Source organism: Lissotriton helveticus, chromosome 1_1 (assembly GCF_964261635.1).
Source record: "Lissotriton helveticus chromosome 1_1, aLisHel1.1, whole genome shotgun sequence".
In the NCBI taxonomy this organism is placed as follows: domain Eukaryota; kingdom Metazoa; phylum Chordata; class Amphibia; order Caudata; family Salamandridae; genus Lissotriton; species Lissotriton helveticus.
The window spans coordinates 568,470,724-568,498,531 of record NC_136057.1 but is presented as its reverse complement, the minus strand read 5'-3'; the positions used below and the strand labels follow the sequence as shown (position 1 = coordinate 568,498,531).

Below are 27,808 nucleotides of genomic sequence, written 5' to 3'. Positions count from 1 at the left end.
CATTAATAATTGACCCCAGTATGGTCTTTTAAATACACATGTTCAAGCTGTGCCCATCAGCGAGCACCATCAAGCAGAGTGAGATGAAAGGCTGTGCTTATCTGCTTATCTGATTAAAGTGTGCCCCTCTGCTCAAGCACAATCAAGGACAGTAGACTTTTTAAGGCTGATAGAAATTTTGCATGTGCTAGTTTTTTTTTTAAATGTATTAATAGATGAATATTTTATATATTTTTTTTGTGATAATTCCTTAAATTAACATATTTTCCAAAGGAAAGCCATACTTTTAAACTCCACACTAATTAAAAAGTCAATAATTCACACATAGAGTCACAATATTAAAATTCTATTATCTATTTTTACACAGCTGTCTGCAATGATCTATAAAATGCCCTGGGCATAACGAACTGAAATAAGAAAAGAAAAGCACTTTTTAAGTCGATCACATTAATCACATTCACACTTTAGTAAACATTATTTTAAAAAAGGATTGCAGAAATATTTTCATTCTCAAAATAAGTAATCAACAATAAAGCTTATAAAAAATGGACAACCTCCATTTTGATGCCATTTTCAACTGTGACAGCCATAGAGTTTCATTCGTGTTGAGAAGAGAAAGGCTTCAGCACAGTGAAATACAAACCAACAATGCCATCTACTGGCATAAAAAGGTAAATACATTCTGAACCTTTTTTAACAACATAAATTAAGATAACGTGCCACTTCGTTGTTAAGGACTTCGTTGTTCCGAAAAGTCGTGGTTCTGGACTTCGTGGTATAAGAATCTTCGTTGTTCAGGTAAATCGTTGTTTGATCTTCGTTGTTTAGGATGTTTCCCAGATAGCCCAATATAGATTCTAATCATCTTTCAATTTTGAGCAACACTTGAGAAAGACCTGGACAGGTAGCAAACATATGTGTGCTATCCGTACTCAACAACCCACACCGTGAACAATGTATCCTCGAAGTGCTCCCCCATCGACGAATATGTGCAGGGGTTACATAAAGATTACACCAGGTTTTAAAACATTGCACCTGTATATTAGCTGAAATACAAGCTGTTTGACTGAGCAGTAGGGAGTCCTCACACTCCCCCTGTCCAGATTGTAAGCTAGCTTGCCATCTTTCAAAATGCCTGACAAGATCATCTCCCATTCTTTCATTAATTAATTTATATACGGCTGAGGTCAGCGGTTATCAGCGGTTCTTAATCAGATCTAATAACGGGATTCGATTCCGGTTAAAACATCTTTAGGCCAGAAAATCCCGAATTTGTAAGTACTTAAAAAAATCTCTATTCCCAATGCCAAATCTTTCTTTCATGGCATCAAAAGAGAGCAATTCAGTACTGCATGTAAGATCCCCTATATATTTTATCCCTTTTTCTGCCCATCTTCTAAAATAAGCATCGCAGAAGATTTCCGGAAGTAGGGGATTATTAACTAAAGTGGAGTACAGATGAATCCGCCCAATCTCAAATCTTTTCTTAACTGCAATCCAGACTATTTTAGCGCCAAGCAAGACCTTTAATTAGACCCTTTTATGCTAGGCAAAATCTATCTGCCGCATTAAGAGACCCCGTGCATCCTCCCCATAGATTAATTGGTAAATTGATATTTCGCGACCTCCTGGATTGCCCCCATTCACCAGCTCCCCCATATGCTTCAACATAATCGCCCAGTAATATATTTGAAAGTTGGGGACAGACCAGCCTCCTCGTTCTCTTGGCAACGTCATGTATTTTAGTGCCCGTCTGGGGCGCTGCCCAGCCCATAAAAACCACAACACAACCTGGGCAAACTTCTGAAATCACATCTTACTAAATTCCATAGGAATTTTTGGGAGGAAAATAATTTTAATGTCTTTGCATCTTCCGATCAATGTCAGATGCATATTATTCATTCTACGGGCGTCAGATTTCATATTACATAGTAATGGTTGAAGATTCAGCTTTACAATATTTTCAGGCTTAGCTCTTATCTCAACACCTAGATACCTGGTATTCGACACAACGCGCTGATCTACTAATATGACCTTGTCATTAATTACTATTTGCGTCATGCTGTCATTCAAGTGATAGCCAGAAACCCTTCCAAATATTGAAGTTACAATACCTATTTCGTCTAAGGCCTGATGTGGTGCAGAAGTAGTGATAGCTAGGTCATCTGCATACCCAAAGATTTTCACATCTCCCCCGCGGGCACAAATTGGCTGGATTATCTGGTTCTCCTGGATCAATCGTATTAAAGGGTCTATATAGACAGCAAATAACAAGGGAGAACAAGGGCACCATTGTCTTGTACCTCACATTATTTTGTTCTCTTCCGACTGTGTTCCCATCAGTGCAATTCTGGCTATTGGATCCTTATACATACTTCAGACTGCTCTTAAAAACCCTCCCCAATCCCATAAGGCCTCATAACTGCCCATAAAAAAGGCCAGGAGACCCTATCAAATGCATTTTCAGCATCTAATAAAATTAAGGCCATAGGGTCTCCTGTAAACTTGGTATTGTCAAATAAAGTTATTGTCCTACGTATGTGATCTATAGTTTCCCGACCAGGGACGACACCATGCTGCTGAGGAGAGACAATTTTTTGGATTACTGACGAGAGTCTATTTGCTAGCAAATAGACTCTCGTCAGTAATCCAAAAAATTGTCTCTTGGAGTTGGTCTCTTGGAGTAGATCTTAACATCATTATTTATAAATGTAATGGGTCGATAGGCCCCTAGATCCGTAGCCTGCTTCCCTTTCTTTAGAAATATACTTTTTTTTGCATACCTCCAAGATTCAGGTGGAGGCTCCCCACTCTGCATCAAGCAAAACATTTCTAGCATAATGGTGCTAACTGGGTTCGAAAACTTTTATAAAATTCACCAGGCAAAAAATCCGGCCCAATTGCTTTTCCAGATGGCACAGAGTATAAAGCACTTACAATCTCTCCTAAGTTTATCGAAGCAGCCAGCATTTCACAATCTTCTAAGGCCAGCTGATCTACTTTGACCTTATCAAGATATCTAGAAATTTCACCCTGCAGCCCGGATGCATCTCTGTCTTCTTCAGAATATAATTTCTGATAAAATTTCTGGAAAGCAACCAGAATTGCACTGGAATCAGTTACTAAACCAATGTCGGGATCGTTAGTTCCTACAATCCGGGTTTGTGCTTCCTTTTCCCTCACTCGCACTGCTAAGGCATGCCCTACCTTTTCATTGCTCTCATAGAGTTTCGTCCGCCAAGCAAGATATCTTCCTGCAGCTTTAGTGAAAGAGATCTCTGTTATAGCAGATCTTGCAGTTAAAATCCTGGTTTGAGCCATTTCAATGTCCCCTCCTTCTGATATTGTATTGACCAGATTTAACTCAGCTTTAGTCAGCGCCTCATACAGGTTTCTTAGCTTGTTTCGCTCCTTCTTCTGTACCTCCAACCCAAACTGGGTGGTCTCCCCCCTAATGCCTGCCTTCAGAGTGTCCCAGACATTCTGAATATTGGTGCTGCCCAGGTTCTCATTCAAACATCTGGTAATCCACATAGCCATATGGGATACCACAGGACCATAAAATCAGCTGGAACCCATCCAACTCCATAATCTTACTTCTACCGGCTTCGATGTGGGTCTCCTGGAGGCAGATATTATCTGCCTTCAGGATACGGACATCTTCTATTATCCTGAGGCGTTTCACAGGGTCATTTAATCTGCAAATATTGATAGTGGCTATCCTAACAGATCCCATAGCTTATAGTACATGCATGTATCCATATTCAATGACCCATGACACACAAAAAAAGAAAAGACATATTTCTAGACACCCCCAAATATTATTTTAGCCTTTCCCTTAAAGTGGACCCACCACCCGCCCTCCCATCCCCCCACACCCATAACTAAGGAAAAAAAGGTCCTCAGACCTTTCAATCAATCAATCAATCAGTCATTTGTTAAGCGCACTACATACCCGTGAGGGTCTAAAGGTGCTGGGGGAGGGGGAGGGGGGAGGTGGGGTCCGCTACTGATTGAACAGCCAGGTCTTTAGTGTCCTCCTGAAGGTCAGCAGGTCTTGGGTCTGTCGTAGGCTCAGTGGGAGGGTGTTCCATGTCTTGGCGGCGAGGTGGGAGAAAGATCTCCCGCCGGCGGTTGTTCTTCGGATGCGCCGAACGGTGGCAAGTGAGAGGTCGGCGGAGAGTAGCTGGTGGTTGGGGGTGTAGAAGGAGAGCCGTCTGTTGAGGTAGGCTGGGCCGGTCTTGTGGATTGCCTTGTGTGCGTGGATGAGGAGCTTGAAAGATATCCTCTTATTGACGGGGAGCCAGTGTAGGTTTCTCAGGTGGAGGGTGATGTGGCCGTGTTGTGGTACATCGAGGATCAGTCATGCCGAGGCGTTTTGGATGTGTTGTAGTCGATTGATGAGCTTGGTCGGGGCTCCCGCGTAGAGGGCGTTTCCGTAGTCGAGTCTGCTGCTGACGAGGACCTGGGTGACTGTCTTTCTTGTATCTGTCGGGGTCCATCAGTAGATCTTGCAGAGCATGCGGAGGGTGTTGAAGCAGGAGGAGGAGACAGCATTGACTTGCATGGTCATTGAGAGCATTGAGTCGAGGATGATTCCCAGGTTGCGTGCATGGTCGGTGGGGGTCGGGGCTGCTCTCAGTGCTGTTGGCCACCAGGAGTCGTCCCAGGCTGACGGGTTGGAGCCGAGTATGAGGACCTCCGTCTTGTCCGAGTTTAGCTTCAGACGGCTGATCTTCATCCAGTCGGCGACGGCATTCATTCCTTCATGGAGGTTGGCTTTGGCAGTGATGGGGTCCTTGGTGAGGGAGAGGATTAGTTGAGTGTTGTCGGCGAGATTATGTTGAGGTCGTGCTGTCGGGCGACGTGTGCAAGCAGGGCCATGTAAATGTTGAACAGTGTCGGGCTGAGGGAGGATCCTTGGGGTACGCCGCAGATGATCTCGGAGTCTTCGGAACGTAACGGGGGGAGGAGGACGCTCTGGGTTCTGGGTTCTGCTGGCTCTGGGTTATGCCGGAGAGGAAGAAGGTGGTCCATTCCAGACCCTTGTCTCGGATTCCTGCAGCGTGGAGGCGTGCGCATAGTGTGCGGTGGCAGACGGTGTCAAAGGCGGCAGAGAGGTCTAGGAGGATGAGTGCTGCAGTCTCCCCATTGTCTAGCAGGTTCCTGATGTCGTCGGTGGCAGCGATGAGGGCGGTCTCGGTGCTGTGGTTGCTGCAGAACCCTGACTGGGAAGGGTCCAGGATTCTGTTCTCTTCGAGGTATCGGGTTAGCTGTCTGTTAATTATTTTCTCGATGACCTTGGCTGGGAAGGGGAGCAGAGAGATGGGTCGGAAGTTCTTGAGGTCTCCTGGGTCTGCCTTGGGTTTTTTGAGTAGGGCGTTGATCTCAGCGTGTTTCCAGCTCTCTGAGAAGGTCGCGGTCTCAAGGGAGAGATTGATGACGTTGCGTAGGTGGGGTGCAAAGGAGCTGCTTGCTTTGCTGAAGACGTGGAGCGGGAATGGGTCTGACAGAGAGCCGGAGTGGATTGTGCTCATGGTCTTGATGGTGTCATCGATGCTCACGCTGGTCCAGGCTAGTAAGGGGACGTAGTCGATGGTGTGCGGAGGGTCTGTTGTGTTGCTGTCTGTTGGGGCTGTCTGGGTGGTGAAGCTGTTGTGGATGTCTGCTATCTTGCAGTGGAAGAAGGTGGCGAGGGAGTCGCACAGGGCTTGCGACGGCAGGATGTCGTTGGTGTTGGAGCTGGGGTTAGAGAGTTCCTTCAAGATGCTGAAGAGCTCCTTGCTGTTGTGTGCATTGTTGTCGCGGTCTTTGAAGGAGATCTTCTTGGCAGCCCTGATAAGGTGGTGGTGGTTGCGGACGGTATCCTTGTGTGCTGCGTGGCTGTCCGCAGTTTGTTCACTGTGCTATTTCTTCTCTAGTTTCTGGCAGGCTTGCTTGGAAACTAGGAGTTCTGCTGTGAACCAGCTGGCCCTCTTACTGGTGTCTCTGTGGGGGGGTATCTTCAGAGGGGTGAGGGTGTTAGCGCAGTCCTTGATCCAGCATCTGAAGTTGTGGGCAGCGACGTTGGTGTTGGAGGGTTCGGTGGGTGGGCTGAGAGCGAGGTTTGCATGTGGTTGGTCTTCGGTGATTTTTCTCCAGCGGCGGCAGGGGATCTGTTGGGTGTGGTGGTGTGTGGTGGGTTTCTGGAAGGTGAAGTGGATGCAGCGGTGGTCGGTCCAGAGGAGTTCGGTAGTGTGGCTGACGGAGACGTGCGGGCTTGAGGAGAAGACGGGGTCGAGCGTAGGGCCGGCGGAGTGGGTGGGCATTGTGACAAGTTATGTCAGTTCGAGGTTGACGAGGTTATCGATCAGGGTTGTGGAGTTGTTGTCATTGTTGTTCTCAAGGTGAAAGTTCAGTTCTCCAAGGAGGATGTAGTCGGTGGAGGTCAGGGCGTGCGTGCTGATGAAGTCGGCGATTGGAGTCGCTGAACTGGGGGCAGGGTCCGGGGGGTCGGTAGACGAGGGTGCCTCTGAGGGTGGAGTTGGGGTCTGTGTGGATCTGGAAATGCATGTGTTCAGCGGTGCTGAGCGCGTCGTCTGTGCTAGTCGAGACCCTGATGCTGTTCTTGTGGACGATGGCGATTCCTCCTCAGACTCTATTGGTGCGGTCTCTGCGGGTGATCTTGTAGGCGTCTGGGATAGCTATGGCGATATCGGGTGTGGAGGAGTTGTTCAACAAGGTCTCTGTCAGGAAGGGGACGTCCGGGGCGGTTGTGTTGAGCAGGTCCCAGAGCTCGACAGCGTGTTTGTGTGCGGAGCTGGTGTTCAGTAGTATGCATCGGAGGTGATTGAGGTCTTTCTTGGCGGGTAATTCGTCGGCTCTGTGGCTGGTGTAGCTGCAGTTCCGGCAGGTGAAGAGCCGGTGTGTGTGTTTAGGGGCGGCCTTGAAGCAGTTGTGGGTCCGTCTGGGGTGAGAGCGTGCAGAGTGCTGGCGTCATAGTGGCGGCGGTCGTCATAGCGGGTGCAGGGGTGCTAGCGCTGGGCACCGTCCAGGCACGAACGGGCACAGACAGGTTTGTCACGCGCCAGTGGCTTGACCGCGCAGCTGCCGGCATGTATGGGGAGGTGGGAGTGAGGAGCAGCTGGGAGGCGGGAGGCTGGGGCAGCGAATGGGCAGTCAGGGGGGCGGAGCCGCAGGGGATGCAGCGGCGGGGGCAGTGAGGGGTAACGAAGGAAACAGAAACAGGGCAGAAAGGTCACAAAAGGGCAAAAGGTCACAGAAAACGGGAGAAACAAGTGGCACAGAAGGCAAAAGATCACAAGAAAAGGGCAGAAAGGTCACAAAAAAACGGGGGAAATGAGTGGCACCGAAGGCAGAAAGGTCACAGAAATGCAGGGGCAGCTAAGCAATACAAGGCAAAAACGGGCAGCGAGACACGGGGGCAGTGAGGGGAGCAGAAGGGAAACCGGGCGGAGAGACATGGGGGCAGTGAGGGGAACAGAGGAAGAGAACGGGCATAGACCACATACAGGCAGTGGGGGAGAAGACAGCAGTCACAGACACAACAATTAAAATGCAGTCACTACAACGGGAGCAATGAAAGAAAATACAGGCAATACAATGGTGGATGAGCAAACCTACGGCCTACCACTGGCCACCAGGGTTGAGGCGCAGGTGGTATCCTGCGGGTGGAGGAGGGCCTCGAAGTTCATCAGCAGCGGCAGCTGGGGCAGGGACACACAGGCGGTGCTGTGCGGAGGGGGAGCGACCTACCTGGAAGGGTCAAGGGTCGCTCTCCTCACTACGCAGCAGCCGGCCTATATGGGGAAGTGGGAGGGAGGAGCAGCTGGAAGGCGGGAGGTGGGGGCAGCGAATGGGCAGGCAGGGGGGCGGGGTCGCAGGGGATGCAGCGGCGATGAGCGACGAAGGAAATAGAGGGCAAAAGGGTACAACAATTGATGGGGTAACGAGTGGCACAGAAGGCAGAAAGGTCACAAAAGGGTAAAAGATCAAATATACAGGGGGAAACGAGTGGCACAGAGACACAAATGTCCCAAGAAAGGGCAGAAAGGTCACAAAAAACGAGGGGAAACGAGTGGAACAGAGGCACAAAGGTCCCAAGAAAGGGCAGAAAGGTCAGAAAAAGCGGGGGAAACGAGTGGCACAGAGGCTGAAAGGTCCCAAGAAAGGGCAGAAAGGTCACAGAAAACGGGGGAAATGAGTGGCACAGAGGCAGAAAGGTCCCAAGAAAAGACAGAAAAGTTCACAAAAAACGGGGGGAAACGAGTGGAATAGAGGCACAAAGGTCCCAAGAAAGGGCAGAAAGGTCACAAAAAATGGGGGGAAACGAGTGGCGCAGAGGGCAGAAAGGTCCCAAGACAGGGCAGAAAGGTCACAAAAAATGGGGGGAAACGAGTGGCACTGAGGCGCAAAGGTCAAAAGAAAGGGCAGAAAGGTCACAAAAAATGGGGGAAAATGAGTGGCACAGAGGGCAGAAAGGTCACAAGTAAGGGCAGAAAGGTCACAAAAAAACGGGGGGAAATGAGTGGCACAGAGGCACAAAGGTCACAGGAAAGGGCAGAAAGGTCAGAAAAAAACGGGGGGAAACGAGTGGGACAGAAGGCAGAAGAAAGGGCAGAAAGGTCACAAAAACAGGGGGAAACGAGTGGCACAGAGTCACAAAGGTCACAGGAAAGGGCAGAAAGGTCACAAAAACAGGGGGAAACGAGTGGCACAGAGTCACAAAGGTCACAGGAAAGGGCAGAAAGGTCACAAAAAAGGGGGAAACGAGTGGCACAAAGGCACAAAGGTCACAGGAAAGGACAGAAAGGTCAGAACAAAACAGGGAAACGAGTGGCACAGAAGGCAGAAAGGTCCCAAGAAAGGGAAGAAAGGTCACAAAAAACAGGGGGAAACGAGTTTCACAGAGGCACAAAGGTCACAAGAAAGGGCAGAAAGGTCAGAAAAAAATGGGGGGAAACGAGTGGCACAGAAGGCAGAAAGGTCACAGAACTGCACGGGAGCCGCGAGGGGAGCAGAAGGAAAAACCGGGCAGAGAGACACAGGGGCAGCGAAGGGAGCAGAAGGGAAACCGGGCAGAGACACGAGGGGAACAGAGGGAGAGGACGGGCACAGACCACGTACAGGCAGCAGGGGAGATAGATAACAGCAGTCACAGACACAACAATGAAAATGCAGTCACTACAACGGGAGCAATGAAAGAAAATACAGGCAATACAATGGAGGATGAGCAAACCTAGGGCCTACCACTGGCCACCAGGTATGAGGCGCAGGTGGTAGCCTGCTGGTGGAGGCTGGCCTCGAACTTCCTCAGCAGCCGCAGCTGGGGCAGGGACACACAGGAGGTGCTGTGCGGAGGGGAGCGTCCTACCTGGAAGGGTCAAGGGACCCTTGGGATGCCTTCCATGCTGATGCGCCCCGTCGCTCCCCGACCTATAATAAACAAAAAGAGCCAAGACCTGCCAGCCCCCCCTTATCACCCATAATTACATTCAGTAACTTAGACTTATATTTATAGATTTGTCCCTTTTGCGTTTTTCCCGATGAGTAGCCTGCCCCAAACCCCTAACCCAAACCCCCCCATTAAAACAAATAAAGAAGGAAAGAAAAAAATGGAAAAAAGGGGGATCAAACAAGGCATCACGACCACAGCCCGAAGTTTTCACACACAACAATGGCTCGCCTAGTCACCAGCTATCTCCTTTAGATTATTCCCCTCCTGGATCTCAGAGGTAAAGACTCGAACCCACCCCCGATGTATAACTTTCAGCCAAGCGAGAATAAACTTCACAATCAATTTTCTGCCTAAGATGCCATCTTCTTTCAACAGTTGTGTGACAAAAGTCTGGTCGCACGAAAAATGTCTGCCCTTCTGCTACTTTCTTGGCATCTGGCCAGGTCTTTTCAAATATTGCTTGCAGCAATACAAAATTCCCCAAAATTATCAAAATTGCTCGTGGTTTTGAGTCTGGGCCAGGATTATTCTTAACCTTTAATGGAAATCTATGAACACGTTGGATTTCAGTCTCCCAGTTCCAGTGTGAGAGTTCTGGGAAAGCAGATTTAAAAAGCTTAAGCACAAAGCCATGTATATCCCCACCTTCGGCTTTCTCCTTAATGCCCAGCAGGCGCAGATTGTTCCTTCGTTGTCTATTTTCAGACTCTTCGAGCTTCCACATTATATCCATCAATCTGGCATCGTTGGCGTATGTTTTTTGCTCGGTGTTTTCCAACCCAGCCTCTAGTACCACTACACGCTCATCCAGGGCAGTCGTCCGTGCCATAACTTCGGTACAAGCTTTTGTGGGTTTGCGGATAGTCCCCTGTATCTTCTTCGTCGCCAATTGAGCTCTTTTAGGCTCCTGCCGAGCCTCCGCTTGCATTGCCTCGAGAGTTCATAGATTAGGGACATTGAAGGAGCCTGTTCACTCTTGGTTCCTGCGGCACATAGATTTTCTTCCTGAAATCTAGGTGCGATGCCCCCCTCATCCCCCCACCTCCAGGATTAGTAGTAGAATAGACCCATTGGAGATGGGTGTTAGGGTCCGAGTATACACTCTCATGCCTGGAGCCTGTGTGTTTTTTTCTCCTAGAAACTTTTCTGAGCATGTCAGCAGTTGTAAGGGCGCTATCTGTGTCGCTATCACCAGCCGAAACATCTATATCTGTATTAGCCAGATCACTGTCAATAACAGAATCTGACTCTTTAGCCATGGAGAAAAAATTCTCTCCATCCGGGGTACCTGGTACCTAGCCCCCTTCTTCTTTTTTCTTATCAAGCATATTCTGAGAATTAGAGTCATCACCCGTGCCTGGGCCCCCCTCCAATTCTACTTTGGCCAATGGCTCCGATAATATGACAGCGTGAGAATCCACTGCCTCCTGAATAATAAACACATAATCCATTCTCGGTATATTACCGGATTTGCTAGAGGCAGTGGCAGGATTACTGGGGGGAGAAGTAGCAGTGGCAATGACAGATGGAGTAGCAGATACAACTGTGGTAGAAACAGAGCCTGTGCTTCTCAGCTGAATTGGTGTTCTCTCAGAATGTAAGTTAGACTGGTAGCCAGGTTTCCCACTTACCGACTTGCCAGAAAACATCCCAGGAATCGTCTGTTTTTTTTCCTTTCTCCCTTGTCAGGCGAAACCCGCTCAGTGTCCGGAGTTCCTCCCTTATCCACAGCCTTCTCTGCATTCTCCCCAGCCCCCTGTTTGGAGATGAGGGCCACTTCCGAGTCTTTCGCCGTCATTTGTTTTCTAGCTGCAGTGTTCACCTTTGGGTTCAGCGCCCCATCTTTGGGGACCGCTCTACGAGGCAGCATTACTCTCCCATTGGTGAGCTTCCCCTACGGCTTATCGATGTTCCACGTACGCCATAACCGCAGCAGCTGACACGCTCAGCCTCACGGAACCCGGAGGCGGAGTTCCGTTGAGCGGTGCCAGATCCTGCAAAGTCCACACAGGAGAATCATCCAGGGCTCCGTGGGTCAAGTGGAGGTAGGTACAATCCTTAGAAGGCACAAAGGGCCGAGGCTAGCAGGGCACTAACTCCAAAACAGACATTCAGCAAACGGAGCGGTCGAGGAGCAACATCCACACAGTTCACACAGCCGTCATATTGCCTATAATGCGCCCTATTTACAGTACGGATGAACTGTGGTTATGTTATGTTATGTTATGTTATTATGAACTTCTAGAGCGCATTATCACCCAGGGGTATCTAAGCGCTATCCACGGACACACACCACCAGTGAGAAACACAAAACCACCAGCTCAGAGGGGCCCCCAAGCCTCTAAGAAAAGCACAGTCTTCAAATTCTTCCTAAAAGGGAGGAGATTGATTTCCTTCCGGAGTTTCACTGGAAGGCGGTTCCAGGCTTGAGGGATGGTACTAGAAAAGGCTCTGCCGCCCATAGACGCAAGGTTGAACCGGGTACAGACCAAATTGCATGCCTCAGCTGACCGAAGGGCCCTCCTTGGCACATAGTTAATCAGTTGGTCCTTGATATAACTAGGAGCTGAGCCATAGATGGCCTTATGTGCTATGCAGAGGCTTTTAAACTTAGTTCTCTGGGTAATTGGAAGCCAGTGTAAATCCTGAAGTAAGGGCGTGGCCTGAGTGCACCTGGGCTTTTTGTAGATTAATCTGGCAGCATCGTTCATTACAACCTGAAGCCTACTACTACTACATCAGAAATTCTGACGTATCTGTTGGCGGAAAAATCACGCATTGCTGGAGTCGTGTTGCAAGCATGATGTAACTCCAGCAATGCATGTTGTGGCCTATTCCCAACACACTGCATCACTCCTTACACCTGCTTCAAGCAGGCGTACGTTTTTGACGCAGTGGCGTCCTAAAAGTCACGCCGTAAAATCTTGTACATTTCACTGCGTCACTTTTACAAGGCTTTCCTGCGTGGGAACGCCTACCCTGCATCCATTATACCTGATGCATGTATAAAGTCACTCAGGGCTTTACAATATGATTCAACATCCCAAGATGCATCACATTTTAAAGTGATGCACCGGCAGTGCAAAAGTGTCGCAAGGGGCTTGTAAATCTGCCCCATAATTCCTTGGGGCAACCCTCACACTTTTGCAGCAGTTCCAACTTGGTCTCCTGCAAACAATCCCACAGTGCCCCTCCCCCTCAACATCCAAGATCTTGTGCAGAGCCTGTGTGTCCACCCTGGGGTGTTGCCAGGGTAATGAGAAGTGCCCTCCTTCTTGGTCACTTCAAATCAATTCTGGGGATAGCTTTCTAGATTTGGTGCATGCCGGCGTGGAACATAGAAGCTGGGTGTCACCTAACATTTGCTTGTGACGGGGAAGGCTCTTTCAAAGTAAATTAAGATCCTATGTACACCCCAAATGGTCTTCCTGACAGGGGAACAGAAAATTCCTCCTCCCGCACAAGCCATTGGCTATGCTCTGGGAGCAGTTTGTACATCTCATCTGCACTAAGCATTCACTTGGCTACTGCTTGAGAGCTAACACAAATTTGCCTCTGGGAGCTTCAGACAGGGAAATTAACTTTCTACGAGTTACTTTTCTCAAAGGTGTAGACTTGTATCCCATAGCTAGCACCCTGAACGCGCAACAGTCCATAACATAGTTGCAACACATAGAAATACAATTAACGACAGGCTAAATTAACCACCACAATCACTAAAGTTATAGATCATTGATTGTTTGAATAAGATGCAAGAATACACACACAAACAGTAGTTATTGCCAGAACGAGAGTGGGAGGCGGGAAGAGGGATAGATGGGGTATGTTGGCTAACAGCTTTGTTGAACATTTTCAGATTGCTTAATAGAGGAATAGTACTGGGCAGATGCTTGACGAACGATGTCTGTGATGTTGACGCTATTGAAGATTACGGAATGGATCACAATACTGGATACTATGACATGTATCATTAATGCTTGATTCCGTTGCATGTCTAGTCATACCGACTTATTTTTTATTTTTTTTTATTTTTAAATGTTTTTATTTATAGTATTACATTTATTCCCCCTCCCCCGATCCCCCGTATGACAGACAGGTAAACATACGCACATTAACGTCATAAGCATTACATTGTTTTTTCTTTTTGTTTTAACCCATCATTACATAAACCAGACTTGAGAGCAAAATTCTATATACATTACAGCATTATACATACATTTGATTATGTTTGTGAATCCCGCCATAGTGTAAGAGGGGTCCAGATTTTCATACCCCTTTTATGCCGTTGTTTACCTTTTCGTTGGTAAATGGCTATCTCAATATTATGTACCGCTAATAGCCTAGCTAACCACTGTTGGAAAGAGGGCGCTAAGGGGTCGAGCCAAGCGGAGGCTAGGCATAACCGCAGGACGGCCATCGCTACGAATATGAACTCTTGGCCACTTTCAATGTTATCTGGTTCGTCTGCCCCAAGTACCATTGCCTCTTTTGATAAAATCACCTCTCTATGAAGAACAGATGATAAGAACCTCTCTATGTCTTGCTTTAAAGGAATTAGCCCAGGGCAGGAGGCAAAAATATGTATGGAATCGGCTTTAGATAAGTTGCATCTCGGGCAACAGGTCCCTTTGCCGGTTCCCCATTTTGCAATCTTGTCAGGTGTATAATAAAGAAAAAAACAGGTTTTGTAGAATTGTGCCTGAAGTTTTGTAGAGATCAGAATAGATTGAGATAGTTGATAGGTGTATAGAAAACCTTTGTTTGAAATCTCAAGTTTGCTTTGCCACTTCATTGATGTTTTATCAATGTCGTCCGGGAATAAGGCTAACAGCAGCGCGTAAACTCCACCTATAGAATGATTTTTAGAGTGTATGATCATCTCTACTAGGGTAGATTCTTCCCCCAATGTCCTAGCCCCCAGTTTGCGAGTTAAAAAGTCCCTAATTTTGAGGTATTAGTCATACCGACTTATTAATGAAAATTAATAACGTTTGTTTTAAAAAACAAAACCGTGGGGCTGATTGTTTAGCTTGAAAGGATTGTATGATGGTGATGGGTGCCAAGTGATTGGTATTGTTGCGGATCCGGTCATTAGTGGGCTCTGCATCTGATTCTGGATCCCCAGACAAAGCGAGTGGGGTCTGCTTCTAGAGCACTGCGTAAATCATTTGTGAAATGCACTGTTCATAGTTTTTATTACTTACAAGCAAGGCTAGTTATTCTTGAATATTAGCAAACTGAACTCGATCAAGTAGAGATCCATTCAGGCCTTAGGAAGTGAGTAGCAGTTACAGTTATAATGTTAGAAAAAGCGAAGACATCATATCTGAAATGGAGGATACCTTAGGTTCTGCCCATTTATCAATGAGAATATTAAAGACTACTAATACCATATGAATATATTTCAGGGACCATGAGGCTAATGCCTTATTCAATCATCCCAGAAACTGGCCCATTTGTCTAGGGGGAAGACAGCAAACAGCAGAAGCCTAGACTTTCGACGCCCTCAACTTCATCTATAGGAAATGGCGTGCACTCACATTTACTTTTATATATAACGGCTACCCCTCACCCCTTGTCATGATCTTTCCAGAGGATTTTATAACACCTGGGGATGGATTAGCTATTGTTGGGTTTAAGAACTCATTAGGCCAGGTGTTTGTAAGAAACATAAGGTCTGGCTTTTCATCCTTAAGCAATATGTATTTTGTGTTTCTTAATTGAACGAGCATTCAGAAAGACCACTGAATACTTCTTAACCCATCTATAGACGCATTAGTGGCAGACTTTCTTGTATCTGGAACTTTCATGGTCCAGTTGCACCTAGTGCACAAAAAAATCATTGCTCAGAATGGTGGGCAGACAGTATGGCATGCAGGGTTGTTTAGAGGTAGGCTGCATAGAAAGAAACTGGAGTAAGTGATTTGAGGCATGCCTTCTGCAGAAACACCGGCAGAGTGGCAATGAAGGATTCAGGTACAGAAATTCTTTGTGACAACTTAATTGCAACATTCTATTCACCTTTTGTGTGCAACTGTGACATTCTTTATATTTGGGGACCATTTCCTTTTCTAAAGAAAGTCACTGCTTTGACCTGAGTAGCCACCATAGCACCTGGCCTCTAAGCTAATGCTCAACTTTGGGTAAGAAGCTTGGAAAATGCTCTATGAAGGTATTTTGGTACAGATCTGTATTGTATTTGTTGCACAAAATGTTCCCTTGTATTGGGTGAGCAGGAAGGTGTGGGTAAAATTGTTTAGTTCTGGGTTTTACGTATTTCCAGGTGGGAAATGAGCAGGGTCACCTATGGCCTTGAGGTATATTTTTCTCTTGCTAGTGGCCCTTAGGCCTTGGTAACTGATTTCACAGCAGTTCTTATCACTTTCTTTCCACTTTATTTATTGCGGGGCTGGTAGTATCAGCTAATATTGAGATGAGGTGGCTTCAAGGGAGTCATTTGCCCAAGTGATAACTTCAGTTTGGGAGCAGATAGAGAAATACTTCTCCACCCATTAAAATGTAATATTAAATCCTATCTCTTGGTAAAGATTGATTTCAAGTTGCTTTTCCAAAACTACCACTCTTACAAAGTTGGAATTTTTCTGCATAACCCAAATGTACCTTTTTGTTAGTGTCTGTAGTTACATGACTTTTAATGGCTCTCCTGTATTCTTTTCAGGCATGTGGACTAAAGAGCTATGAGTGTGGGCTAGGATAGTCCTCTCAGGAGCAGGATGGCCTGGGGTATGGTATTTCGACCTGACTTAGCTTTCAAGAGTAGCTTACTAGCTGAACGTATCCCCTTTCTGACTTCTGAAGCTCCACACCTAGACCTGCTGTCCCTTTGTCACACCAGACAGTTTGGATTCAGACCCAGGGGAAGGTGCAGAACAGACCAGAACAAGTTGAAGGGGAAGGTAAAGAGAAAGACCCTAACACACATTCTGACCCTGGGAAAAAAGTGGCATCCTCAAAACCACTCATCATGACACTCCTGGACCTGTGGAAGATTCAGAATAAGGACTGTCCTGCTGTGTGAAGAAGGAAGAGTGACTTGCTTGCCTTGACCCAAGAAAATCATAAGTGGCTCCAAGGGTCAGTATTCTGAGCTCCGGTTTGAGATACAGGGTCACAACAATCTTCCAGCGGCAACTGCCCAACACTAACTGATCCTGCTTGAGCCCTGCTGCTGTCCTCTGCCAGAGTTCATCCTGAACCCCAAAAGGTGCCTCCCCAGGTGCTGGACTCTCAGCTGGCCTCAGAGCGTGCTACTCCTACATTAAATATGCAAGAACTGAATTCCAGCTGAAACATTCAGTCATTGGGGGCTCCTTGTAATGGTGAATGACTGCCTGACTCTTCTACCAATGCAAAGAACTGACAGCAACCTGCTTTCCGTTTTAGCAATGACTGCCCGCAAATCCCACCAATGAAATCTCCAAATGCGACCTGCTCTTCATGCTAGCAATGATCTCCCATTGGCTCCGGCTAATGTAAAGCTCAGGCCAAGGATCCTCATGTGGAACTGGACTGTATAAGAAGGTAAACTCCTCAGTGGGACAAACCTGGTCCCTGTATCTGACTCGTGATTCAGCCGGCACTTGTGACTTTAACCCAGTCCAGTGCAACCAACTTACAAAGAGGGGTGTTTTGTGCTTCTTGTTGCTATTTTTACACAAAACTTTTACATTTGGAACACTGGTTCTCCGTATTGGATTTTTTAACATTTGTGTGTCATTTTATTAAAATGTATTTTCCTTAATTGATTTGGGATTTTCTTGTGTTTTGTTTTTACTTTTGTTAAAACGATGTAATGGGGTAGTCATCTCTTGTAGGTGGTATAAGTAGGTTTAATCGGGTAGAAGTCAGCAGGTACACAGTTACAAGAAGATCCTTAATAAATCAGTTAGTTACTGGTAAAGCCCCACCAGGAGCAAGGTCCACTCTGCTCAGCCCATCTCACCAACTGATCTTGCCACATACAAAGCCACCTTAACATTCCACATGACATCATAGCAGGCTGAGCAGGCAGAGAGAGAACCAAAGAGGGGAGACATGAAAAAGGCAATAAGCACATTATAACACATCCCCCTCCTTAATAACTGAACAAATAAAGGAAGAAGAAACAGAGAATGTATTAAAACATAGAATCAAAATATCCTCTATCCATTCGAAAGAAAGGGAGAATAAGAGAATGCATTAATAAACGCAACAAGTGGAAGAAGAGAGAATGAACTAATAAAAACCAAAAGGAGAAGAAGAGAAATGTATTACCTAATGTAACAAACTCAACTCTCCCAATGGATAGTGATCATAATTACTAAACGAAATGCCCAGATGGAAAACGCATTTCTAACAGAAAGAAGAAGACACAGTATTAACACAATACAATACCTCCTTCTCCCTGAAAATGATCAAAAATAAACGAAAAACAATGTAAGATAATTCATTCTAAAAACCAATAAATCCAAAACTATGCCTAAAACTTAATGTGCCATTCACAAAAACTGCGAAAAACAAAATCAGCACAATATTAAATCTGGATAAACTGGGGCAAAACAGGGAATACAATCCTTAAGTGTACTTTCCTACTATTTCAGTGCTGCAAAATACTTTACACTTTACCTCTATGTCAAGACTGACTGCTTTGATGCCAAGCTACCAGAGGTTTAAGCACAGGTTTATGTAGTGCATTTTGTAGTTCACTGTAGAAAATAGTTTTTCACTAAATTAACCTGTACCTAATACTCTGGGACTTGGCACAAAAGCATTCAAGATTAATTGGAAGCAATGTGTTAAGTATTTGTGCAGCTTACATACAGTAATACAATTTTTAAAAACAACTCAAGAAACATCCTACACTAATTTCGAAAAATAGAAATAATTTTAATGAGAAACATCCTACACTAATTAGGAAAAAAAATAGAAACAATGTTAATACATTTTTTGACATCAAAACAAAATTAATTCAATTAGTAGAAGTGGAGTTATGAATTTCCAATGTTTATAGTAAAATAGTACCTAAAATATCAAAGCACCATCCGGGGCCATCTAGTAGCATGAGACTAGGGCAAACTCGAAAGTTATGGTCAACCATGATTGAGCACGGTTTTGGGCCTAATATTAGCTTACCTTCCTACTTAGAAAAAATAATAAAGAAAAAGTTGCTAGGAAGGTTAGGTTCTGCAGGGCAACGTAACCAGCGGATGAGGTTTTCGTGAGGATGTCTACATTCGGACTTTGTCACTTTATGTAAGTCAAAAATCTCCAGTGGTACAAAGCTCCAGGCAAGCCAATGAGGTTTCCACAAGACCAGATACCCTTTCTTAGAGGACCAACTAAACAGGATATGTTCCTGTAGAGAAGAATGTAGCAGCAGCTATGGCAAAGTCTGGATGAGCAGAGATGCACCTTGGGTAGACCAGCAAGCAAGTAGGTCCAATTCTCCTGTGAGTTCTAGGCCGCTTTTTAGTGGAAAAATGTTTAATTCCCATTTTTCAATTGTTGGATGTTTGGGCACATTTAGCATCATTTTCAAGAGTTGAAGAGTCCCAGGGAATCACCTGGAGGAGAGGACTCACTTTAGGCAGGGTCCAGATGTAGGTTCAAGGCTGTTGTAACTTGTTGTGTTTCTGTAGCTCAGTACAGGAGGCCAGCCAACTATCCCTTGGAGTCACTGATATAGTCCTGGGATCGAGCAACAAGACAGGCGTCAAGCAGCAGGGCAGTCCTCTGAAGTACAAAGCTGACCTCAAGCAGCAGGGCAGTACTCTGATGCACAACGCAGTCCTTCTAGGTATCCTCCGCAGGTGAACTGAGCAGTTGGTCGGAGGGGCTAGTATTTATACCTGGTCATAGCCTTTGAAGTAGGAGAAACTTCTAGACTCGCTCTCCATTTGGTTCTGGAATATTCCTTTCTTCTACTGTCCAGACCCCAAGATGTCAAGGCTGACAAAGGGATGATGTCAAGTTCTTTGCGAGTGTGCAGGAGTCAGCCCTTTGAAATCTAATTGGGCACAATTGCCAATCCTACCAACAGCTAGTCCTCCTTTTTCTTACTATTTGGGAGAAATACACAAATCCAAAACTGCTAACTATTCACAGTTGTGAGCCAGGACACATGTGGAAGGTGCCAAATGATTAGATCAAGAAAGTGGCAGCTTTCTAAATTTGGCGTTTTTCAGAATATTGACTAAATATTCAATTTTACCATTAAAGATTTTAAATTACAATTCTTTTAAGACCAAAAAGGACATTTCAACTTGTTCCCAATCAAAAATTAGTATTTATTAAATGTAATAAAGTAACTCAATGTAATTCAATGGGAGAGGACGTCTTCCAAGTAGTGAAAAACGTATCAAAGAGTAATGCTTAAGGTCATGCTTAAGGTCGTCGATGGGGTTGAGATGCGAGAAGCTAAGGGTTGATACATTGGCCTCGAATCGCAGGATCAAAGGTTATGTTTCATCATTGAGCTGTGCAAATCGGAGATGCTTGATCGTCAAACCAAAGGATGTAAGCGATGCGTCGGGAACAGAAGGTGATGTGCCGCAGAATCTGTGATGCAAGGTACACGGTCCCTGAAACAGCGGCAATGCATTGCCATCAAGGGTTATACACCAGTTCTGATTGCCACCTCGTTGTTGATGTGTTGATTTTCAACAGCTACATCACTTTATACCCACTTCTAAGAGCCCAGGATTGGATTGGCATCACTTGGCAGGGCAAGACTTGCAACAAGCAATGTCCAGGTGCTGTGGCAAATAGATGAGAAGTATTTGAAGTCTGATTTGGTGGGGTCAGAGACACGCTACTTATGCCTAGTTGTACCTTTGAAGCATAGGTGACTTCAAAGAGGGGTTTTGAAGTCCACATAGGTCCTCCCTCCCAGCTCTGGCTCCAGACTCAGTACAGAGGGGGATGCAGCCTTTTTTGTGGGGACAGGACACAGCCTATACAGGTGTGTCAGCTCCTCCCACCTATCCTGTGAAGGATGGCCCATCAGGATGAGGATGGCCACTCAGTCACAACAAAGCTCCCTTTGAATGTGGCTATTTAAAGGGAATACACAAGGTTCAGCTGTCGCCCACCCGAGACAATGTTGGCGAGCTTCTGGTTTCTGTGTAGGCCAAAGGTGAAAATGGGCTATGTTCCTTGCCCCTTCTTGGTTTTGGATTAGATACATGTTTCTTTCAAAGGAATTTACCTTACTCACTGATGTTTTTTTGCAGATATTAGGACGCGGGCCTTTAATTAGACCACCTGATTAATACCTTTTGTGGTGTTTAGGTAAAACTCATTGATTTTCAGACTGGATCACATCGTCATTTCTACTATCAAGGACACCGTTTTGTAGGGGGCTGCGTGTTGTGCTGGGTGCAGTGGTTGTATAGCTTTTGAAGTGTATGACTCTTCATTGGCAGGTGTAGGGGAAGGCTTTACTCAATTTTCAAATAAGCAATGTTACTGGCACTATTTATTTGTTTTGTGTTGCAAAAGTTGTATGATTTTAGATGAGGACTCAAGTTGTTGTTGTTCTTTAATTAGATCATATTGACGCGATGCCATATAAACGTTTTGAGGAGTAACTATTTTGTGAAACAACAGTGCAAAGATTAATAGATCATTTCTTGTTTACTGTGTTATACTTCTAAGGTAGTTATATGGTATACTGTTCTACTGGATAGAACAAAAACAAAAACCTAACTAGCAAGTGAAGTTACAGAGAAGCTGAGTAATAAATAGTTCAAGAGCCCAGCAGATCACACCCCCATACATTGCCCAGGCAGAAAACAAGAAATTGCACACAGTTTTTACCTATTTCAAAGCTTCCATCAACGATGCCAACTACAGAAGAGGGAAGGTCAAATCTTCTTTCAATCTGGGTGATAGAACTTTTCATATAACTTCCTGAAAGGGCTTTGGCAAAGTAAGAGAAGGAGAGCGCTATTAAGAACACCTGAGGAAGCAATACATGAATAAATAAATATATAAATAATAATTGACACTGCTAATCAAACATCAAGGATCTTTGAAAATTAACAAATCAGCAAATGTTTGTCTCAAAATAGAATGTCGCTAGATGAACGTAGAGTCTTTAATATGTGGTAGAAAGATTATTTCTTTTAAGACATAGGCCCTGATTTTGGAGTTTTGCTGAGCAGTACTTCGTCACATTGAGATATGATGCACTTGTAATAAGGCAGATGGGGTCTCCATTACGTTTCTGAAGGGATGCCCGTCTACCATCTCTAAATCAGAGCCTTAGTTATCAAGTTCAATGCAAAAACCCCATCTTAGGTAACATGCCAATATTATGGTTTCTTAGTAGGAAGCAAAACTGAAATTATATTTGGTGTCATAGTTAAGGTCCTCAATTAGACATACTCATTTTATATTTGAACAACAATAATACATGCACAAACACCATATCGGATGAGGAATTATGACTTTAGAGATGCATATGCAATGAAAGCGCAAATTACCAATTGTGTTGTTTAAAAAACATCTGGTGCAATATGAAATCCTGATCAGAAACAAATCAAGTAAAAACGAATGTCTGTATATTAAGCTGTAAAACACACTTGTATGTAATCACTCTAGCCATTTTTAGGTCTCGCGAAACAGACAGCTTTAGTTTTAGCTCTCTGTGGGTTTGTATTGACTAAATACAAGTGTGTTTCACAGCTTAACATACATTAATTTGTTTCCATCAGTTGATTCTGATCATGGCCCCTTCATGCTAATTATGCTCAAGGGAGTGCAATGTTTGTCACTGGCTTTGGGCCATGGTATTTTGTAGACAGTTATAACAGCGTCCATTTGTATTCTCTTTAAGTTTCGATGATAGGTATGGTTTTATGGTAATAGTGAAGTCACCTCCAGTATCTCTCAGGCTCTTCATTTTCCTTTTCCTCATCCCATCATTCTCGTCTTGTTCTGAGCCTATTACATCCACTTACGTGAAACAGGAAGAGACCTGTTCCACTCTAGAGATATGTTCCATCTCCTCCATCTGTTGCTGTTGTTCCTTTTACGGGTAACGACTGGACACATTCAAGGGTGACCTCACATTACGACGGCAGTGGTGGCAGCCTGTAGGACCTCTACTAACAACTTAAAGTAGAGCAGCCGGCTTCAAGAGACCTGTAGTAATGGCTTAAGGGACCTATAACCTGCTATAGCAAAGATTCTTGTGTGTGTCTGATAGGACCTCAAGTGACAACCTAACGTACCGTAGCTTAAATGAGAAAAGCGACGATTTCAACTTTTAAAGGACATGCGGCTCTGATCTTTAAGAAAGAAAGGCATGTTTACTTTGTATATGCTATATTACACATGCATTTGCATGAATGTCTAGTTTCATGTCAATCTATGTTGTATTTTCAGACATATTCGATAGTTTCATCAAATACTTGTAATGTCTTTTTCAGTAGTTAATTATGTGACTTTTGTATTAATCACAACTACTCGTCAGATATATGCATTTTTTTTCACAATGATTTAACCCTGAATGAGCATTATTTGACCATTTTTATTTCACTTGGTACCTTACCTTTGAATTCCACCCTAAAGTATATTGCATAGGGGCATATTATCAAGAACTTCGATAAATTATCGCCGTTTTAGCGGCAGGAAACTGCCGCTAAAACGGCGATAATGGGCTTGCTAATATGCGTAATAGAATTCCAATTGAAGCCCAGGTTAGATGTGTAGGACATCTTACCTGGGCTTCTATTGGAATTCTATAACGCATGTTAGCAAGCCCATTATCGCCGATAATTTTAACGAGGTTCTTGCTAATATGCCCCTTAGTTTGTAAACAGTATATCATGGTAAAGTCATTTTAACGGTTTGGAAACTTCAGTAGGACGACAAGTGGGACTTTGAGGTGGGCAAATTTAGGATATATCACAACAAGTCAGAGTGCAGAATACAAACTTGTTGCTGACACTTGGGGCCAGATTTATCATCAGATTACATTGCCTTTGCATCATGCATGATTTCGCAAGGTCAACACAATCCTTAAATCAGATTCATCAATCAACACAAGGCCACCTTGTGAGGCCCTGCCATGCTTGTTAAATCTAAAGTAACACAAGGCAGCGAAAGTCACAGCTTTGCATTTCAAAGCCCTAGGAAGGCGCTCCATGGGTGGAGCATGTGGGTTCCACTCAATCATCCATGGGTTTTGGCACATTCCTGGATTTACCAGTACAGAGGAAAGAGAAAAAAGCCTCTAAGGATTGCAAGTGTCCCTTCCTGCACAAAAACAACCACACTACTTGCAAGGCATGTTTGCATTGATGCTAAGCAAACACAAGGAGATGGAGAACGCTCCCCCCCAGTCACAGATCTGAGTTGAATCCATCATCGTTCTTTAGCTCACGTAGCCACCCCAGTTCAGACACCGCTATGTGCAAATCAGTCTTGACCCTGTGCCTCATGGAAAAAGTCCAGCCCGAACTGCCAAGCCATGTCTTCCCTGGACCGGAAACAAGCACCCTGAGACCAGTTTCTGGCTAAGAGCCATCATCAGCAAGGCTAGCTTGAATCTAGTGGCAGAGTGAGAAAGGGACCCACATCTGGGATACCCTGACAACTTAGGGCGAACAAAGCAAATACAAGGAGATGATGGACAGAACACTAAAACTTTTCAGACACTCAACCCCAGTCACAGATCTGGGTTGAATCCATCATCGATCTTTAGCTCATTTCACCACCCCAGTTCAGACACAACTATATACAAATCACTCTTGACCCTGTGCCTCATGGGAACAGTCCAGCCCGAACTGCAAAGCCATGTCTTCCCTGGACCCGAAACAAGCATCCTGGGACCGGTTTTGGGCTAACAACCCTCAACAGCCAAGCCAGCTTAAATCCAGTGGCAAAGTGAGCAAGGGGCCAACATCTGGGCATACCCTGCTAACTTAGGGCGAACAAAGCAAACACAAGGAGATGATGGATGGAACAGTGATACTTTTCAGACACTCACCCCTAGTCACAGATCAGGGTTGAAATCATCATCGTTCTTTAGCTCAGTTCACCGCCCCAGTTCAGATATAGCTCATGGGAACAGTCTAGCCCGAACTGCCGAGCCATGTCTTACTTGGACCGGAAACAAGCATCCTGGGACCGGTTTTGGGATAACAGCCTCAGCAGCCAGGCTAGCTTGAATCCAAGCGGCAAAGTGAGCAAGGGACCCACGTCCGAGCATACTTTGCCAACTTAGGGCGAACAAAGCAAACACAAGGAGATGATGGACGGAACCTTGAAACTTTTCAGACACTCACCCCCAGTCACAGATCTGGGTTAAATCCATCATTGTTCTTTAGCTCACATCACCACCACAGTTCAGACACAGCTACATGCAAATCAGTCTTGACAATGTGCTTCATGGGAACAGTCCAGCCCGAACTGCTGCACCATGTCTTCCCTGTACCAGAAACAAGCATCCTGGGACCGGTTTCGGGCTAACACCCTTCATCAGCCAGCTACTTTGAATCCAGTGACAAGGTGAGCAAGGGACGCATGTCTGGGCATACCCTGCCAACTTAGGGCGAACAAAGCATGCACAAGGAGATTATTGATGGAACGCTGAAACTTTTGAGACAATCAACCCCGGTCACATATCTGGGTTGAATCCATTATCGTTCTTCAGCTCAGTTCGCCACCTAGTTCAGAAATAGCTATATGCCTCATGGAAACAGTCCAGCCTGAACTGTTAAGCCATGTTTTCCCAGAACCGGAAAAGAGCATCCTGGAACCGGTTTTGGGCTAACAGCCGTCTTCACCCAGGCTAGCATGAATCCAGTGGGAAAGTGAGGTAGGGACCAACGTCTGGGCATACCCTGCCAATTTAGGGTGAACAACGCAAACACGAAGAGATTATGGAAAGACGATGAAACTTTTCAGACACTCACCCCCAGTCACAGATCTGGGTTGAATCCTTCATCGTTCTTTAGCTCCAGTCCCCACCCCAGTTCAGAGACAGCTATATGCAAATCAGTCATGACCCTGTGCCTCATGGGAACAGTCCAGATCAAACTTCCAAGCCATATCTTCCCAGGACCGGAAACAATCATCCTGGACTGGTTTCGGGCTAACAGCCCTCATCAGCCAGGCTAGCTTGAATCCAGTGTCAAAGTGAGCAAGGGACACACGTCTGGGCTAAATTGCCAACTTAGGACAAACAAAGCAAACACAAGAAGATGATGGACAGAATGCTGAAACTTTTCAGACACTCAACCCCAGTCACAGATCTGTGTTGAATCCATCATCGTTCTTTAGCTCACTTCGCCGCCCCAGTTCAAACACAGCTATATGTAAATCAGTGGTGTCCATGTGCCTTATCGGAACAGTCCAGCATGAACTGCCAAACCATATCTTCCCTGGACCTGAATCAAGCATTCTGGGACCAGTTTCGGGCTAACAGCCCTCTTCAGCCAGGCTACCTTGAATCCAGTGGCAAAGTGAGCTAAGGGACCCACGTCTGGGCATACCCTGCCAAATTAGGACGAACAAAGCAAACACAAGAAGATGATGGACGGAACGCTGAAACTTTTCAGACACTCACCCCCAGTTACAGATCTGGGTTGAATCCATCATCGTTCTTTAGCTCACTTTGCCACCCAAGTTCAGACACAGCTATATGCAAATCATTCTTGACCCTGTGCCTCATGGGAACAGTCCAGTTTAAACTGCCAAGCCATGTTCATTTCTTCACTGGATCGGAAACAAGCATCCTGGGACCAGCCTGAAACCGGTCCTAAGATGCGTGTTTCCAGTTCAGGGTGGACCTTGCCTGGACGTTTTGGCTGGATTGTTCCTATTGGGCGCAGGGTCAGGGCTGATTTGCATATGGCTGGGTCCAAGCTGGGATGGCATGGTGAGGGAAAAAACGATGGATTTAGGCCCAGATCTCTGTACTGGGGTGAATGTATGACAATGTTCTGCATTCTGTCCATCAAATATTCTTTTTGCATTTATGAACCCGAGTAGGACGGGTATGCCCAGACGTGGTTCCCGTGCTCTCCATGCCAGAGAGGACCTGGCCTGGCAGTTCGGACTGGACTGTTCCCATTGGGCGCAGGGTCAAGACTGATTTGCATACGGCAGGGTCCAGACTGAAATGGCATTGTGAGCAAAAAAAGAATGGATTTAGGCCCAGATCTCTGTATTGGGGTGAATGTATAACATTGTTCTGCATTCTGTCCATCAATTGTTCTTTTTGCATTTGTCACCCCGAGTGGGACGGGTATGACCAGACGTGAGTCTTGTGCTCTCCTTACCACTGGAGTCAAGCTATCCTGGCTGATCAGGGCTGAAAGCCCGAAACTGGTCCTTGCATGATTGTTTCCAGTCCAGGGAGGACCGGGCCTGGCAGTTCAGGCTGGACTGTTCCCATTAGGCGCAGGGTGAAGAGTGATTTGCATATGGCTGGGTCCAAACTGGAATGGCATGGTGAGCAAAAAAACTATGGATTTAGTCCCAGATCTCTGTACTGGGGTGAATGTATGACATTGTTCTGCATTGTGTCCTTCAGTTGTTCATTTTGATTTGTCACCCCAAGTGGAACAGGTATGCCCAGACGTGGGTCCAGTGCTCTCCATGCCGCTGGAGCCAAGCTATCCTGGCTGACGAGGGCTGAAAGTACGAAGCCGATCCTAGGATGCTTGTTTCCAGTCCAGGGAGGACCAGGCCTGGCAGTTCGGACTGGACTGTTCCCATTGGGTGCAGGGTCAAGACTGATTTGCATATGGCTGGGTCCAAACTGGAATGGCATGGTAAGCAAAAAACTATGGATTTAAGCCCAGATGTCTGTACTGGGGTGAATGTATGACGTTCATCTGCATTCTGTCCATGAATTTTTCTTATTGCATTGATGCTAGGCTGCACTGAGTGAGAGAAGTAAGTACGATTTCTCAATAGATATGGTGTATTGCTGTACTCTCCATTTGACGCAGTGCAGCGCAGCAAGTTGTCTTGCAGTGTTGCTCTTTGTTAAATTTGATAAATCTAGCCCCCAGTGAGCAGGTACTGCCTGCTATCATTGGGGATCATTACTTACTAGGGTTTTTAGAGATTGTTACTGCTTGTGGACCTTGATGTTCGGTACTGCCCATGGTCATTAAGATCCATTGCTGCCCATGGTCATTAGGATTCATTGCTTACTATGTGTATCAGCTGGTGTTCATTTGTGCTTGGGGTTATTTATATTCACAATTGCCGGAGGCCATTCGGCATCATTATTAACATGCACCATTGATACTCAGTAAATGCTTAGGGCCATTGAGGCTTGGTACGTGTGACCATTGGTATTCATTACTATAACCCATTGATGCTAATATC

At 45.6% G+C, this 27,808-nt stretch overlaps 1 protein-coding gene across 1 annotated transcript in view; it reads right to left on the bottom strand.

Moving 5' to 3' along the window:
- The window catches only part of LOC144813832 (solute carrier organic anion transporter family member 1C1-like), a 490,557-nt gene that overhangs the window by 364,707 nt on the left and 98,042 nt on the right, over nt 1-27,808 (bottom strand). The window contains exon 3 of the mRNA XM_078674055.1: nt 21,275-21,416. Coding sequence (XP_078530181.1) covers nt 21,275-21,416 — 142 coding nt within the window. The remainder of the gene's footprint in view (nt 1-21,274; nt 21,417-27,808) is intronic.